Source organism: Macaca fascicularis, chromosome 9 (assembly GCF_037993035.2).
Source record: "Macaca fascicularis isolate 582-1 chromosome 9, T2T-MFA8v1.1".
NCBI classification, from domain to species: Eukaryota; Metazoa; Chordata; class Mammalia; order Primates; family Cercopithecidae; genus Macaca; species Macaca fascicularis.
Genome location: NC_088383.1, coordinates 136,122,467 through 136,135,554, shown reverse-complemented (window position 1 = coordinate 136,135,554; position 13,088 = coordinate 136,122,467). Strand labels below are relative to the sequence as shown.

Here is a 13,088-nt window from a genome sequence, read left to right as displayed (position 1 = left end):
AAACCTTAAAGATAGGCTGGAAAGAACATTCATGAAAATTGAGATCCTGGAGGAAAAAAAATGATCTAAAAATGAGCATCCTTTAACCAATAAGGTAGTAAAGTTTTCTCTCTCAGTATTTCATTGGTTACAGCACTAGGGCTATCCCCCCAGAAAAGTCTCATAATTGGACATCAAGAATTTTATAAATGATCACACCAAACTTTAAAGACTTTAGTCTTTGGCAACAAGAGCTCTCTGCCACATTTGTTTAAAAAGCAAATGCAAGGTCAGGCTTTTGAAACAAAGCACTAAAGCTCCAAGACGTATAAGTTCTCATTAAAAATTGTTAACTAAGCTTGATCTAAAAACACACATCAAAAGAAATTAAAGATAAAAGACTCTGTGGATATTTACCATCAGAACCACTGGCAAATAGACAACATTAATGCTTTCAAATTCGAACCTCTGTGACAGTACAAGAGCTGAAGAAATATGGGAGTCCAGAAGGAAAATCCGGTTTAATACAGTATGCTCACATTCTTATTTTCATTCTAGTTTGGTAGCCAGTGCCGCCAAAATTAATTTTCATTAATTTTCAATAAATTATAGCTTAAGCTTTATCTCTCCTCCAGGAAAATAAGTTAATCAACTCGGCCTCAGCTGGAAAAAGTTGTTTTCCTTATTAATAGCTGCTCTTGGTGCCTTCTGGGCCAAGTGACTTGTGTGTATCACTGTCATCATTTTGCAACTTAGCATCTCCCTGACTGCATGAAGGAAGGAAGGAAAACTTAAGCTTTGCCCTGTTTATAATATAGCCAGGCAGTCCACACACAAAATAATAATTACTAGCTTTCCTGATGTTTATGTTATGATTTTATGTTATGAAAATATGATTAAAAGTCACTAAAGCTTTTTAAAAAGTCCTGTCTTAATAACAGTGTTCATCTCTGTATCTGTCCCAGTCCAAATCTGCATGTATCCCTGACAATAATAATGTCTATAAAATACGAATGCACTCCATTTTCTTCATCATGCATGATGGCTCTGTGAAAAAGGAAGAATACAAGTTGCTGGGACAGGGCCACAGAGAGGAGCTACAAAAACAAGGAGGCAGGGCCGGGCACGGTGGCTCACGCCTGTAATCCCAACACTCTGGGAGGCCAAGGCGGGCGGATCACCTGAGGTCAGGAGTTTGAGACCAGTCTGGCCAACATGGTGAAACCCCGTGTCTACTTAAAAATACAAAAATTAGTGGGGCGTGGTGGCGGGCGCCTGTAATCTCAGCTGCTCAGGAGGCTGAGGGAAGAGAATCACTTGAACCTGGAAGGTGGAGTTTGCAGTGAACCTAGATCTCAGGCTGCACTCCAGCCTGGGTGACAGAGTATGACTCTGTCTCCAAAACAAACAAACAAAAAACAAGGAGGCGAATGACAGGGGAGACAAAGGGCCGAGGGAGAGAGAGGGGAGAGGGAGCCCGGCTGACCCCTGTGTCCTCTGGGACACGACGCCACACAGGTTGGAATCTCCCTGCTAACTGTGATGCTTTGCCACGATACACCAGTATTGTTACCCTTTAATTCTTGATAATGAAAACAAGCATTAAAAGCTTCCCTAACAGCCAGAGCCTCCCCAGAATTATAGTGTCACCACATCTGGGGAGCTGCAAGGCCAATAAAAGTTAATTTGTCCACACCGTCAAAAGAAAACCACTGAGTTCATTAAGGGTGTTTCTTCCTGGAACATATCCACCAGGACTGCTTCAGGGCAAAAAAAAGCCTTTATTCAGACATGAAGTGGGCCTGGTTTAGGTGCAAGACCAAGCTATTGACTTTCAAAACTGGGTGTTGGTAGCAGAAGACGACTGACCTTTTTCCTACTTGTTTGAGGAAATTTAAAATGGGCTACTATGAGTACTATTTGGACAGATGCATCACAAAACTGTGCGAGTCCTATTTTCCTTTTCAGAAGCAAAAGGGTATGTTATCAGTTCACCCAAAAGGGCACTCACACAGATTCCTCATTCATTCACTCATTCATTCACTCAAGCATTATTCAAAAAATATTTCTCGGTCATCTACTCTACTCCTGGCCCTGAGGTGGGCACTGAAAGTTCGCCCGCCAGGGAACAAAAACCTCTGCCCACATCGTGCTGACCTTCTCATGGAGGGAGACAGGGAAAGCGAAATAGCTACAGCTCATGGTATGCTCCATGGCGAGAAGTGTGGTGGAGAAGTCTCAAGCAGGGAGGGAGGGAGAGGTGGGAAGGAAACTGACTTTCACTGGGCATCAAAGGACCGGGCATTGCTGATGCACCTCAGGCCCTGATCTGCAGAAGTCACCAAGCTATCAGCTAGGATTGGGAAAAGGAACAAACAACGTGCTGGGAGTGCGCCAGAGGGTGTGTTGCGCTGCCCGGGAAGGAAGAGAGAAGCCGGGCCAGGACCAAGGATGCGGGTTTGCATGAGGGTTAGAACAGCCCCATGGAAGGAGTGCTACTGTTGAGAGTTATGTGATTTTGCTTCCTTAACCCATCAACGATTCCTTCATTTTGGAAACAAAGGTCTTCTGGATTTTAAGTGTCTGGGGGCAAGACTTGTGTTTTATTCTTCCAAGCAACTGTTCCTCCACAGGCCATGCACAGAGCGGATGCACAGCAAACACCTGATGAACAGGCCTGGGGAGGCCGGTTCGTTATGTTGGCTCATTTGTAGGAAAGTCTGTTAAGGTCTATGACTAGAGCACTAAGTAGAAATAACTAGGCTTGTTAAAAATTATCCTGACATGTTAAAGGAGATCACATGGAGTTTACATGTACAGGTGATCCTTCCAGGGTTTAACATCTCGATTGCTGGCTTTAGGGGAATGGGACGTGTGTGATTCTGAGAACTTTGCCCTACCATGGAAAAAAAGTAAGGTAAAGAGAAATGGGATGAAGACAGACGCACCTCAACTTCTGAATGAGCTGTACTCCAAACATCATTTCTAAGTAATTTGTGTTGAGGTTGCCAGGGTAGCCCTCAAAATCCTTTAATCTATATGGAGATTCAGCATTAGAATGCTGTAAGATCTAACTGTCATGTTCTTAGAGATACATTACTTCCAAGTTCTCACATGGGATTACAAAATAGATCCCCCTTAATCAACTGGGACACAACTGTATGCAAGAAACACTATAGAACATGCATGTTCATATTGAGGGAGATTACACGGGTGTCTGAAAAAGAAGTATTTGCCCTTCCCCAGAAAGACATTCTAGACAAATGGAGAATACTGAGTTAATGGGAACAGCTTTACCACCTGACATACATCTACAGGCGAAAGAGCTGGAGAAAAGAGAAACCAATCATACAATATCAAATCACATTAACGTTCTCGAAACCCATGAGTGGTGGTTATATTAAAGTAACTCTACCACAGACACTGCTGTTCCGTCATCAAAGTCCGAGCAGAAAACATGGGAGACAGTTTTCCAGAGTTTTACTTAACTGTCAGGAAAAAGCTGCTAAGTTTCTCTGGAACAGGGGTCAATCCAACCCCCACAGATCTGAGACAAAGACACCTTTTCAATTATATTTTTCATTTGCTCCTTCATTCATCATTCCATGTATCCACAAACCATCTCCACTGTGACTGGCATGGCAGATATTCATTTGCTGGGTGAACAAAGAAGGATTAGTCTGCCATGACAACATGGCAAGACACGTGTTCTGGCAGAGGACATCGAGCAGAGGCGAGGACAGTGGGGGAGAGCCAGCCAAAGGGTCCGTGAAGAGCAGCTGATGGAGCTGCTCTGGCAGAGCTCTCAGAAGGTGGCAGCCAGGCAGCTGGAGAGGCGTCAACACTCACCCCTGTTCGACATCCCAAAGGCAGGGGAGAAGAGGGGCAGTACTCCTAACAGCCTTACCAGTACGGAGGGTCACTGTGAATTTGTGCTCTTCAAATTGCAACTTCAGTTTTTACCACTAACAACTTCCTTTGTCTGCTTGGAGATCCAAGGCCAGCAAGGATCTCAGAACTGCTCAGCTTAACGTTAGCAAGCTGGGTGCTGGCTGACAGATGGCTCCTATCAGCTACTGGGAAAAAGGGAACAGACAAGCCATCACCAAAAGCCAGTACCGCCTTTGACTGATGAAGGGGTGATCTCGGGAGTTGGTTAAGAAAATCGACTTCATATTCTTTTAGCAACCATAAATTAGCTGTTCCCTCAAATTCTAGCATTTAACAGCTCAAATGCTTATGACAGTGTAGTTGCATTTCCATGAGTATATGCTGAAGTCTAAATCCACTTTAGCTGTAAAAAGCTGACATCTGAAATAAGTACACGTCCAGGGCATAATCTGGCAAACTCCTGGTGAGACCTTAGATTCAGGAACAAGCCAAATCTACTGCTCAGAGTGGCTCTGAAACATAGGAGGGATTCACTGAAACCAGCGCCTTTACTACTTTTTGAAACATAATTTCTCCCAGCAATAGTAATGGTATCATTTTATGCCTCTAATTAATGTCACTTTGAGACTATTAAGTGACAAAGCCCTTCAAGATGCTGACATAAATGATGGCTTCGTTATCAAGAAGAGACAGCTAGTGCACAAACCTGGGTAAGAATGCAGAAGAAAAAAACGGTTGTTGTATCCAGTAGGAAAATGGAAAGAACAAGAGAGATCAAACGGGAGAGAATAAATTAACGGTGAAAGAATTTTCTTTGAGAGCAGAGACCATGCCTTTTTTATTTCTGTAACAACCACCATCGACAGCTTAGGTCCATACAGGCAAACCTAGAATACAGCCTCTGAACTAATTCAGTGTGACAACTTCAATACGCTATGTGATGAACGTTTTGAAGACCACACTTAGACGGTCATGCCTTGATTTCAGCATTATCCAACGTGGATAATACTAGGAGATAATACCCTCACATACTGGAAGCTCTGAACTTGCTGAAAATTAACAAGCCATTTAAAAGAGCAGCAAACCAGCAACGGGGCCGCTTGCCCTCCTGTGTACTGTACACTGAATACATCTTCCAAGGAGGAATGCTTGCTGCCGCTTGAACTCTGCAACCAGACCAGGTACACACAAATGCCCCATCCAGTCACCCAGGAATGTGAGAAGAGAACTTTCCATTGAGAATTTAAATCGTATGAAGGAAATAGTGTTGTGGGACTACGGCAGTAAAAGCAGCACATTTAAATCAATCCAGTAACCTAATACTAGTACTGTCATTACTCTTAGGTACTGTAAAATTAGTTTCCACTTGCTAACCATTCCTCTGCGAGATGCTTGTCACTTTCTCGGTGTTTGCTTCTAATGATAGCACAGTGAGACTTTTCTTTTTTTTTTCTTTCTTGACCTTTTAACCAAACAATTCATGTTTTGTTATGATTGCCTCAGAGTTGTTAGTCCTGCCTCTCAGGCCCCATCTTCAAGGTCTCGGAGACACTGCGCAGCTTGGATGTGGCTGGGAAGAAAGCTTGCAGTGACCTTTCTCTGACATTTCTCAACACCCTTTCCTAACACCCAGGGCCCTGCTGACTTAGATCTCCCTGTGGTGCCGGTATGAAAGAGCAGATGCCGTCCAGCCCTCCCGTGCCCTGCTCCTTGCCGCCCAGGACGTGGCCATGGTGCGGCTCTCAGGCTGACGCCGGCAGACACTGCTTCTCCTTTATCGTTCCTGCAGTGGGGTCACAAAAACTGCAGCACCAGCTCTGCCATGGGCCTGCCCTTCTTAGTTTCTTTTCAAATGTCTATCTGTGATGCCCTTTTTTGCTAATGGTCCATAAAAGGAATAACTGAAAACACGCATACCCCAAATTGTCACCAGTTTTTAAAATAAATATACAAAGGTGCGTATATTCCCTCTTTTGCTACTGTCCAAAAAGGAATAACTGAGGACTTGCATGCCCCAAATTGTCACCACTTTTTAAAATACATTTACAAAGGTATGTATGTATGTGTGTGTATTTACAAACAAAAAAAATTCAGGCATGTTATATATTTGTAAGTATACAAGTATATATATGTATTTGTACATTCAGGAATTGCTGATAATAACAGCTGAAGAATTAGAGCCGATTATTATAAAGGTATAAGGTAGCTGGAGAAAGTGGGGAACTGCATGCTGAGCTAAACCTGAGAGGTCCAGGCTACCACAGAGAGGTGGCCCTGAGGTTTCCTTTAAAGGAGGGTGCACTGGCTAGAGCTCCACACTGTGTTCTGTAAGTCAAGTTTATTTTACTTTCTTTAAAGTACAGCGAAGTCCTGTGAAGACAGGTGGTTCACTATGAAATAGAAGTGTAAATGACTCAAAAACTGGACTCCACCAAAACTACCCTGTAAAATTGGCTTGTCCAGATCCCTTCTGTTTTGAACAGAGCATCATCTTCTCTTTCATGCATTGTCGCAGATTCTATGTTCTTAGCTTCCCTATTAACAGTTCATGTCCAGGCTCCTCTAACAGGCAAGCCCAACTTGACCAAGGAGTGTTCAAAAGGCATCAAGCAAGGGGAGGTCCAGGGTCCCCAGATTGGTCCCTGGGATAAAACTCAGTTCTAGAAGGATGGGAGGCTAGAGGGTCAACAGAACAGAAAACAAAAGCACCAAAAAAAGAGAGCGCCTTGGACTTGTGACACTGTCCCTGGTGCTGAATGCGATGTTTTCCAAGCTATATGCATTGTTAAGCGAATACTTACAACTAACTGCTATGGGACAATAAATAGTGAATGCCACAAAATCCGTATTTACAATGGACATGCTTATCATTAGCACCCAAAGGAGTTCATGTGGGGAGAAAAATGAAGACTAGCACTTTTCACAATTTATATTTGTCAGGGTTTTTTTCCACACTCAGTTGGAATTCTTTAAATAGACAGATGTGTTATTCTGGACTTCGATACGAAAATACAAACATGGACTCTATGACTTGGCTACATTAACATTAACTGAATGCCCAGAAGGTACCAGGTATTGTATCACGCATGGAGTTACAAGCCTGTGTAAACTACAGGTTCCTCAAAGCAGAAGGGAAGAGTGCTTTACAAAGGTAGCAATTAATCTGCAAGACAGAAAATTTATAATTTGTGACCCAAATGTTCTTCTACTGCAGCTTTTACATCAATAACCTAAGCTTTCTCCTCTCTAAACTTCTAATTCACAAAAGATTTCCAGCCCTACAGTCACTGGAGAAGTATCTGCTCTAGCAGTTTAAAGTTTTTAGATTGTTCTGCCTTATGGCAATGGCAATATAGAAAGAGAATCATTCAAAGTACTATTTGCTGACGTGTTTCCAAGTGGAGAAGGAAAAAATAGGGAAATTCCATAACAGCACTCTGTGTTCCCTGTCCTGTAGAAATAACTTATCTGTTTCATCTCTATTTGGAGAACATATTCAGATGCTGCAGCCCAATTATTAATGTGACCATAAAATTATCAGTGAAGCCAAACCCTACAGCTTGGAAGCTTCAAGGACAATTAGATGGATTATCAAAGCAATAAGCACAATGGATTACATAGTTTTAAGCCCTCTATTGAGAACACTCGTGCTTAATAAAATTTTAGCAAGCATACCCTGATTGACATCAGCTGCTGGCAGCTGCCTGTGAATTAACCACATGACAAGGTCAACACTTTAAAGTTTATTCACAAATTAATCTCCTGCTGACATTCATGGACTCCAAACAATTGATTCCTTTAAACAAAAGGAAGATCCTAAACAAAACTTAAACAATACCTCACCTTCATGGTAATGAAGTCCTAAAAATAATTCTCGCACATGGCAGAAACATACATATATTTAGAAACGGACAGACCACCCATTATGTTTCCAACTAGCTGAAAAAAGGATGACCACAGATACATCTCCAAACAAAGAAAACATAATGACTCCTTTGCTTCTTACCAACAAACATCAGCCAAACCACGCCATTTTCTCAGGAATTGGTGAATTGGGCTGCGTTGTAAATAAAGGAAGCAAGAGAAAGGACATTGAGTGAAAATGATGTTACAGAAGGAGAGGATAGAGAATAAAAGTCAAGAAGTGTTTCCATGTCATTCAACCACCTATAAGAAAACCTCTATAGTGGCTTCCCATTCAATTTAAAATAATGCCCAGAGGACCTCTCATTTCATACACATGTCCTCATCTCTCACCACTCTCACCTGCCGCATCTGGCCTTTTTCTCTGACTTGCAAAGAGAAGGAGCATCATTTCCACTGCAGGATGTTAACACGGGATGGTCTTTGTGTTTGCAACACCCAACCCTGGATCAACAGATGACTGACTGCTTTTTTATTACCATCCAGGTCTCACTAAAAATGTCACCTCCTTAGAGTTCATTCTAGGCCAGACTGCTTCACAACACTTCCTTAACACTCAGCAGTATCAAAATTATCTAGCTGTTCGCTCATTCATGCATTTATGTTGCCCTTCTGCCACTCCCATGCCACGGTGAGCTTTGTGAGGAAAAGGACTCTATCTTATTTGCAAATGTCTCCTGTAGAGCCAGAAAAATGTTTGACACTTAGTAGGTACTTAATAACTATTTGCTTACTGACGGTAACGGGGACATATGTGCTTTCTACAAAGTGATTGCAGTAAAGTCTTTTCAGGATGGGCTTCAGAAAAGCAATTTCTTGGGCCAGGCTCGGTGGCTCACACCTGTAATCTCAGCACTTTGGGTGGCCGAGGCAGGAAAATCACTTGAGGTTGGGAGTTCGAGACCAGCCTGACCAAAATGAAGAAACCCTGTCTGTACTAAAAATAAAAAATTAGCCGGATATGGTGGCACATGCCTGTAATCCCAGCTAGTCGGGAGGCTGAGGCAGGAGAATCGCTTGAACCCAGATCGTGCCATGGCACTCCAGCCTGGACAACAAGAGCAAAACTTGGTCTCAAAAAAAAAAAAAAAGAAAAAGAAAAAGAAAAAGAAAAGAAAAGAAACTTCTTACTGAAGAACTCCAAGGTCCTGGAAGATTCCTCTTGTACATTTCAGGTGCCTGAAGCCTTTGTCCTCTCATTGTCAGGTCCATTGCCTATCCCAAGCTGCCAATTACATGTGGTGCAGAACACCAGCCCCAGAGTACAAGCAAGGTGACAGGGAGCATGAGAAGCCTGAGGTCTAAGAATAATGAGATCCTGGACCTGAAGTGTGACTGTATTCTCCTCTGTAAGTGAGGCTAGCATAATTAGAAGGCTCAGGGCTCTAATGCAAGTGAGGCACTGGGAAACTTGGACACTGGGCGAGAAAGGAGTATTGATGTTGATGAGGCTTGATAGAGATTTGCCCTGAGGTTTAGGGCAGGAAGGTGCCATAAGCTTAGAATTCACACTTTCCTGTAAGCACAAAAAGAGTGCCTTCAGAAAACTGTTAAATACCCCCGGTTTGGCCCACTGTAAGAACCTAAAATTTGGATATGACTAGCACCTATAGACAAGTATTAGGTACTCTTTCTCCTGACTGTAGGTTTATACCCACCAGCACAACACAATAGTAGAGCAGTACCTCATATGCAACCCAGGCCAACGGTTTAACAACACATTCAGCATGGACCGTGCTAGCACCTGAGCTCAAGGATGGCACTTATTTCACTGTGCAAAATGACCTTGGTCAGCACTGAGCTTAGAGCCAAGCTCCAGTAGAATTAGCTGATGGAAAAAGGCTATAAGTCTATATAGGGCAAGAGAGAAGGGAGAAGAGTGATGTCATGATGTGGAAGAGTCTTGGCATGGGGTGGGCGAGTCTGGAGCCAGGTGGGAAGGTGCAGGAGGAATGCATTCTTGGGCTTGCCATGAGGAGGAAAGGGGTAAGGACTGAAAACTCACCGTGTCTGATGAGGAACAAGGGGAAGGGATAAGACACAGGCTGTTCATCCCCGTCTCCCTTGACAAAGCCAGCGGGAGAATGGAATGGCCTGATGTGGGGTTCCAAAGGCACCCAAAGTGGGAGGGGATGATGAAAAGACAATAGAGACAGCCATACTGTCACTCCAATTCCGGCTGAAATATGATGAATCACAGGAAGTGCTTGGCAACACTTTGGAGCAGAATATGGTCACTTGATCAACGAACTGCACGGAACTGAGAGGTCAGGTCTGAGTTTTGCAAGCCCACTGAGACAATCACGGCATGTAGCAGACAATCCTTTTGTCAAATGTTGATGTAACAGAAAATATAATGAGGAAAACAAGTTATTTTCAATTTAGAACCCATGATGCAGAGAAGTTTACATAGCAAAGGGGATAAAAAATACTGACTAGCAATGTTGACAGAAGACTTTCTGTGCACACTGTTACTCTGGTGAGTAGCTCTGTACATGGAAATTTGCCCCCAAAGTGTTTATAAGCCAATCCAGATGGAAGCTTTTCTCCTGCCACAAATTTAACATTCCGGTTATCATGTCTGTGCCTGGACATAAAATAATATTCAGAAAATACAAATCTGCATGTTAAAAATGTCAGAGAGGAAAGGCTGGATGAAACAGGAGAAACCGTGAGAGCACAAAACACCCCCCAACTGTTCCTGGGTGGCTGGACCAAGAAATAGCCAAGGCAACTCCAGCCTGGTCCAGAAAATTCTCATCATCAACCCCTTTCTGTGTATATAACCTTCAACAATATACTACAGAAAGACCCCAAGGTTATTATTATTAATTTTTTAACTAGGGGGGAGAATCAGCAACCTCCCCCACAAAGGCCAAAATCTGCCTGGCCTCGGGGGTCTGACAGAACTCACCAGAGAATAAAGTCAGAGAAAGTAATTCAGAAGTTATGGCAATGACAGTAAGACATCCTAACATAAGGCTTGGCATTTTTTTTTTCTCTAAAGAGCCAGAAAGTAAATGTTCAGGGATTTGCAGACCAAGAGGCAAAATTGAGGATACTAGAAATAGGTATTTTCATAAAAATTTTCACCATTTTATTGACAAAAGTAAAAACTTTATTGATGGACACTGAAATGTGAATTTCAGATCATTTCCATGTGTCACAAATATTATATGCTTTCAATTTCTTTTTCAAGCACTTAAAAATGTAAAATCCATTCTTAGTTTGCTGGACAAAACCAGGCCCCAGCAGGATTTGGCATGCAGGCCGCACTTAGCCAGTCCCGGTTCTAGCAGGACAGGCGGGGGTAGAGCAAACATAAGCCATGGAGTCAGCATATGTATCTGTGGTTGGTTTTTCCTCAAAGTTTCTTCAAAACACCATAAATCTGCATTGAAACATCTGAAATTCCCTGTGCTTATAACAAAATTATATTATTTACTTCATCCAGGAGCGTATGTTCACTTCTAAATTTAATTTAATACCATCTTAGCTGTAGTGTTGCATTGGTCCTGTACAAGGAAAGCAGAGACAGGAGCAAACTGGGAAACACGCATTAATCAATTTCCATGACCATGATGAGCTTGGCATTGGGAAGGCATCTGATTTGAGGCATCTGCTCTATAAAGCCAGTGACCCCCAGCCACCGCTTGTAATGCTCTCCTGTTCTTATCTTGTAGGCTTTCATATCGGACGGGGCAAGACACAGCTAATTGTGACACATGCAGGAACAGTGCATGTATTATCTATAGGTATGTTAACGTTCTCCTCTTCCCACTTTCTTATTATGAGTGACAAATGATGTTTACCCACAAATGCAAGAACAATCTGGGGCCATGCTGGGATGATTCTATCAGACAAAAAGGGAAGGACCTTACTTGACTGTAATTCTAAGCTACCTCCAAATACTCCACCCCAAGTATAGAACCATGGGATGTGGGAGAGCTTGAACCCATTAATCTTGCAAATGTATCTTAGTGGTTTCAAGAATTGGTATAAGTTTGATGGCTTGCTCCCTTGGAACCGATAGCCATGAGCCCTGGGTTGTGTGTTCTGGAAAGGTTGTAAAATATAGTCCCTTCAGAGGGTATAGATCAAAGGCTTGAAACCACACCATGTGTGCTAGGAATACCATGGGAAGACCTGGGCTGCTCACACCAAATGTGGAATTCTATTTCCTGGGAACTCTCAAGGATTGTGCCGCTTGCCTGTCTCCGGGCAGAATCCCCTCTCCAGAGCCCCTACAGCTGTTCTTGTGGTTTTTAATTTGTTGTTTGTATGACTGACATCAACAAGAATACAGCAGAAACTCCCAACAGGAAGAAGCTGTGTTTGGCTTTCATCAGTAATTTAGGATTTTAAGATATAGTCAAAACCTTCAGAAGGATTGCTATCCTTTTTTCTTTTCTTTTTGCAAATGTAATTTTTCACAAAATATAAAAGTAGTGAGAAATGTTGTAAGTTCTTTTTTTTAAAGTTTAGACTGGAGAATAATTTTAGTGATCCACCAAATTATCAAAAAACAATTATCAAACCAAACACCCTCTAAAAAGTTACTCAAAGTTACTGTCCTCTACATTAAGAACACAGACATGGGGAGAGCAAAGAGGCTTGAGGTTACACAATCTTGAACCCATCAGGGTTCTCCCCCAAGGGAAAGCCTAGATCTGGCCATCTATGCCTCCGATCCAGACAGAGCATCCCAGCCTCCGGCCTAGGTTCCTTAAAAGCAAAAGCAAAGTTGGGTCACCTGGAGACCTTGTCTCGGAGGAGGCAGAAGAAACCACAGATAGAGATGGGCACCGAAGTCCACATTAGCACATTCCTTAACCGCAGAGGTTCTCAATCAGTGGGCCATTTGCAAAGTCTGGAAGAAGACGTTTTCAGTTGCCCACAGCTGAGGAGCTGCTGCTGGTTATCTAGCAGGTAGAGGCCAGGAATGCTGCTGACATCCTATGCTGCCTGCACAGGGCAGCCCCCCAACCAAGAGCTATCCAGTCCCAAACGTCAATAGTACTGAGGCTGAAAAAGCCTACCTTACAGAAACCACGCCCACCTTAGAGTGTTGTAAGAGGCACACACAAACTGGTAAGGCCTCCTGGCAGAAGGAAGGGAGGAGGGGCCCCTGCAGCAGCCTGGCATGGCACACCAAACTGCTGACTGTTCTTGGCAATTGCCAATGAGGAGGTTAAAATGAGGCATCCATGCAGGTCTTTTATTCAACAATTCCTCCAAATTAGAAACTCAATGATAGCAACAGATCAGAGAAGTTTGCTTAATGGGAAACTTTT

The 13,088-nt window shown here is 42.9% G+C and overlaps 2 protein-coding genes across 5 annotated transcripts in view; one reads left to right on the top strand and one right to left on the bottom strand.

The window, feature by feature from the left end:
* The window catches only part of DOCK1 (dedicator of cytokinesis 1), a 555,400-nt gene that overhangs the window by 289,715 nt on the left and 252,597 nt on the right, over nucleotides 1-13,088 (bottom strand). The gene's annotated exons all lie outside the window — the stretch shown is intronic.
* The window catches only part of INSYN2A (inhibitory synaptic factor 2A), a 61,156-nt gene that overhangs the window by 31,379 nt on the left and 16,689 nt on the right, over nucleotides 1-13,088 (top strand). For 2 of the 3 annotated variants that reach the window (XM_005566730.5, XM_045362264.3), the window contains one exon: nucleotides 11,478-11,549. The exons of the other annotated variant lie outside the window; for it this stretch is intronic. In XM_005566730.5, coding sequence (XP_005566787.3) covers nucleotides 11,478-11,549 — 72 coding nt within the window. The remainder of the gene's footprint in view (nucleotides 1-11,477; nucleotides 11,550-13,088) is intronic. 3 annotated transcript variants of the gene reach the window in all.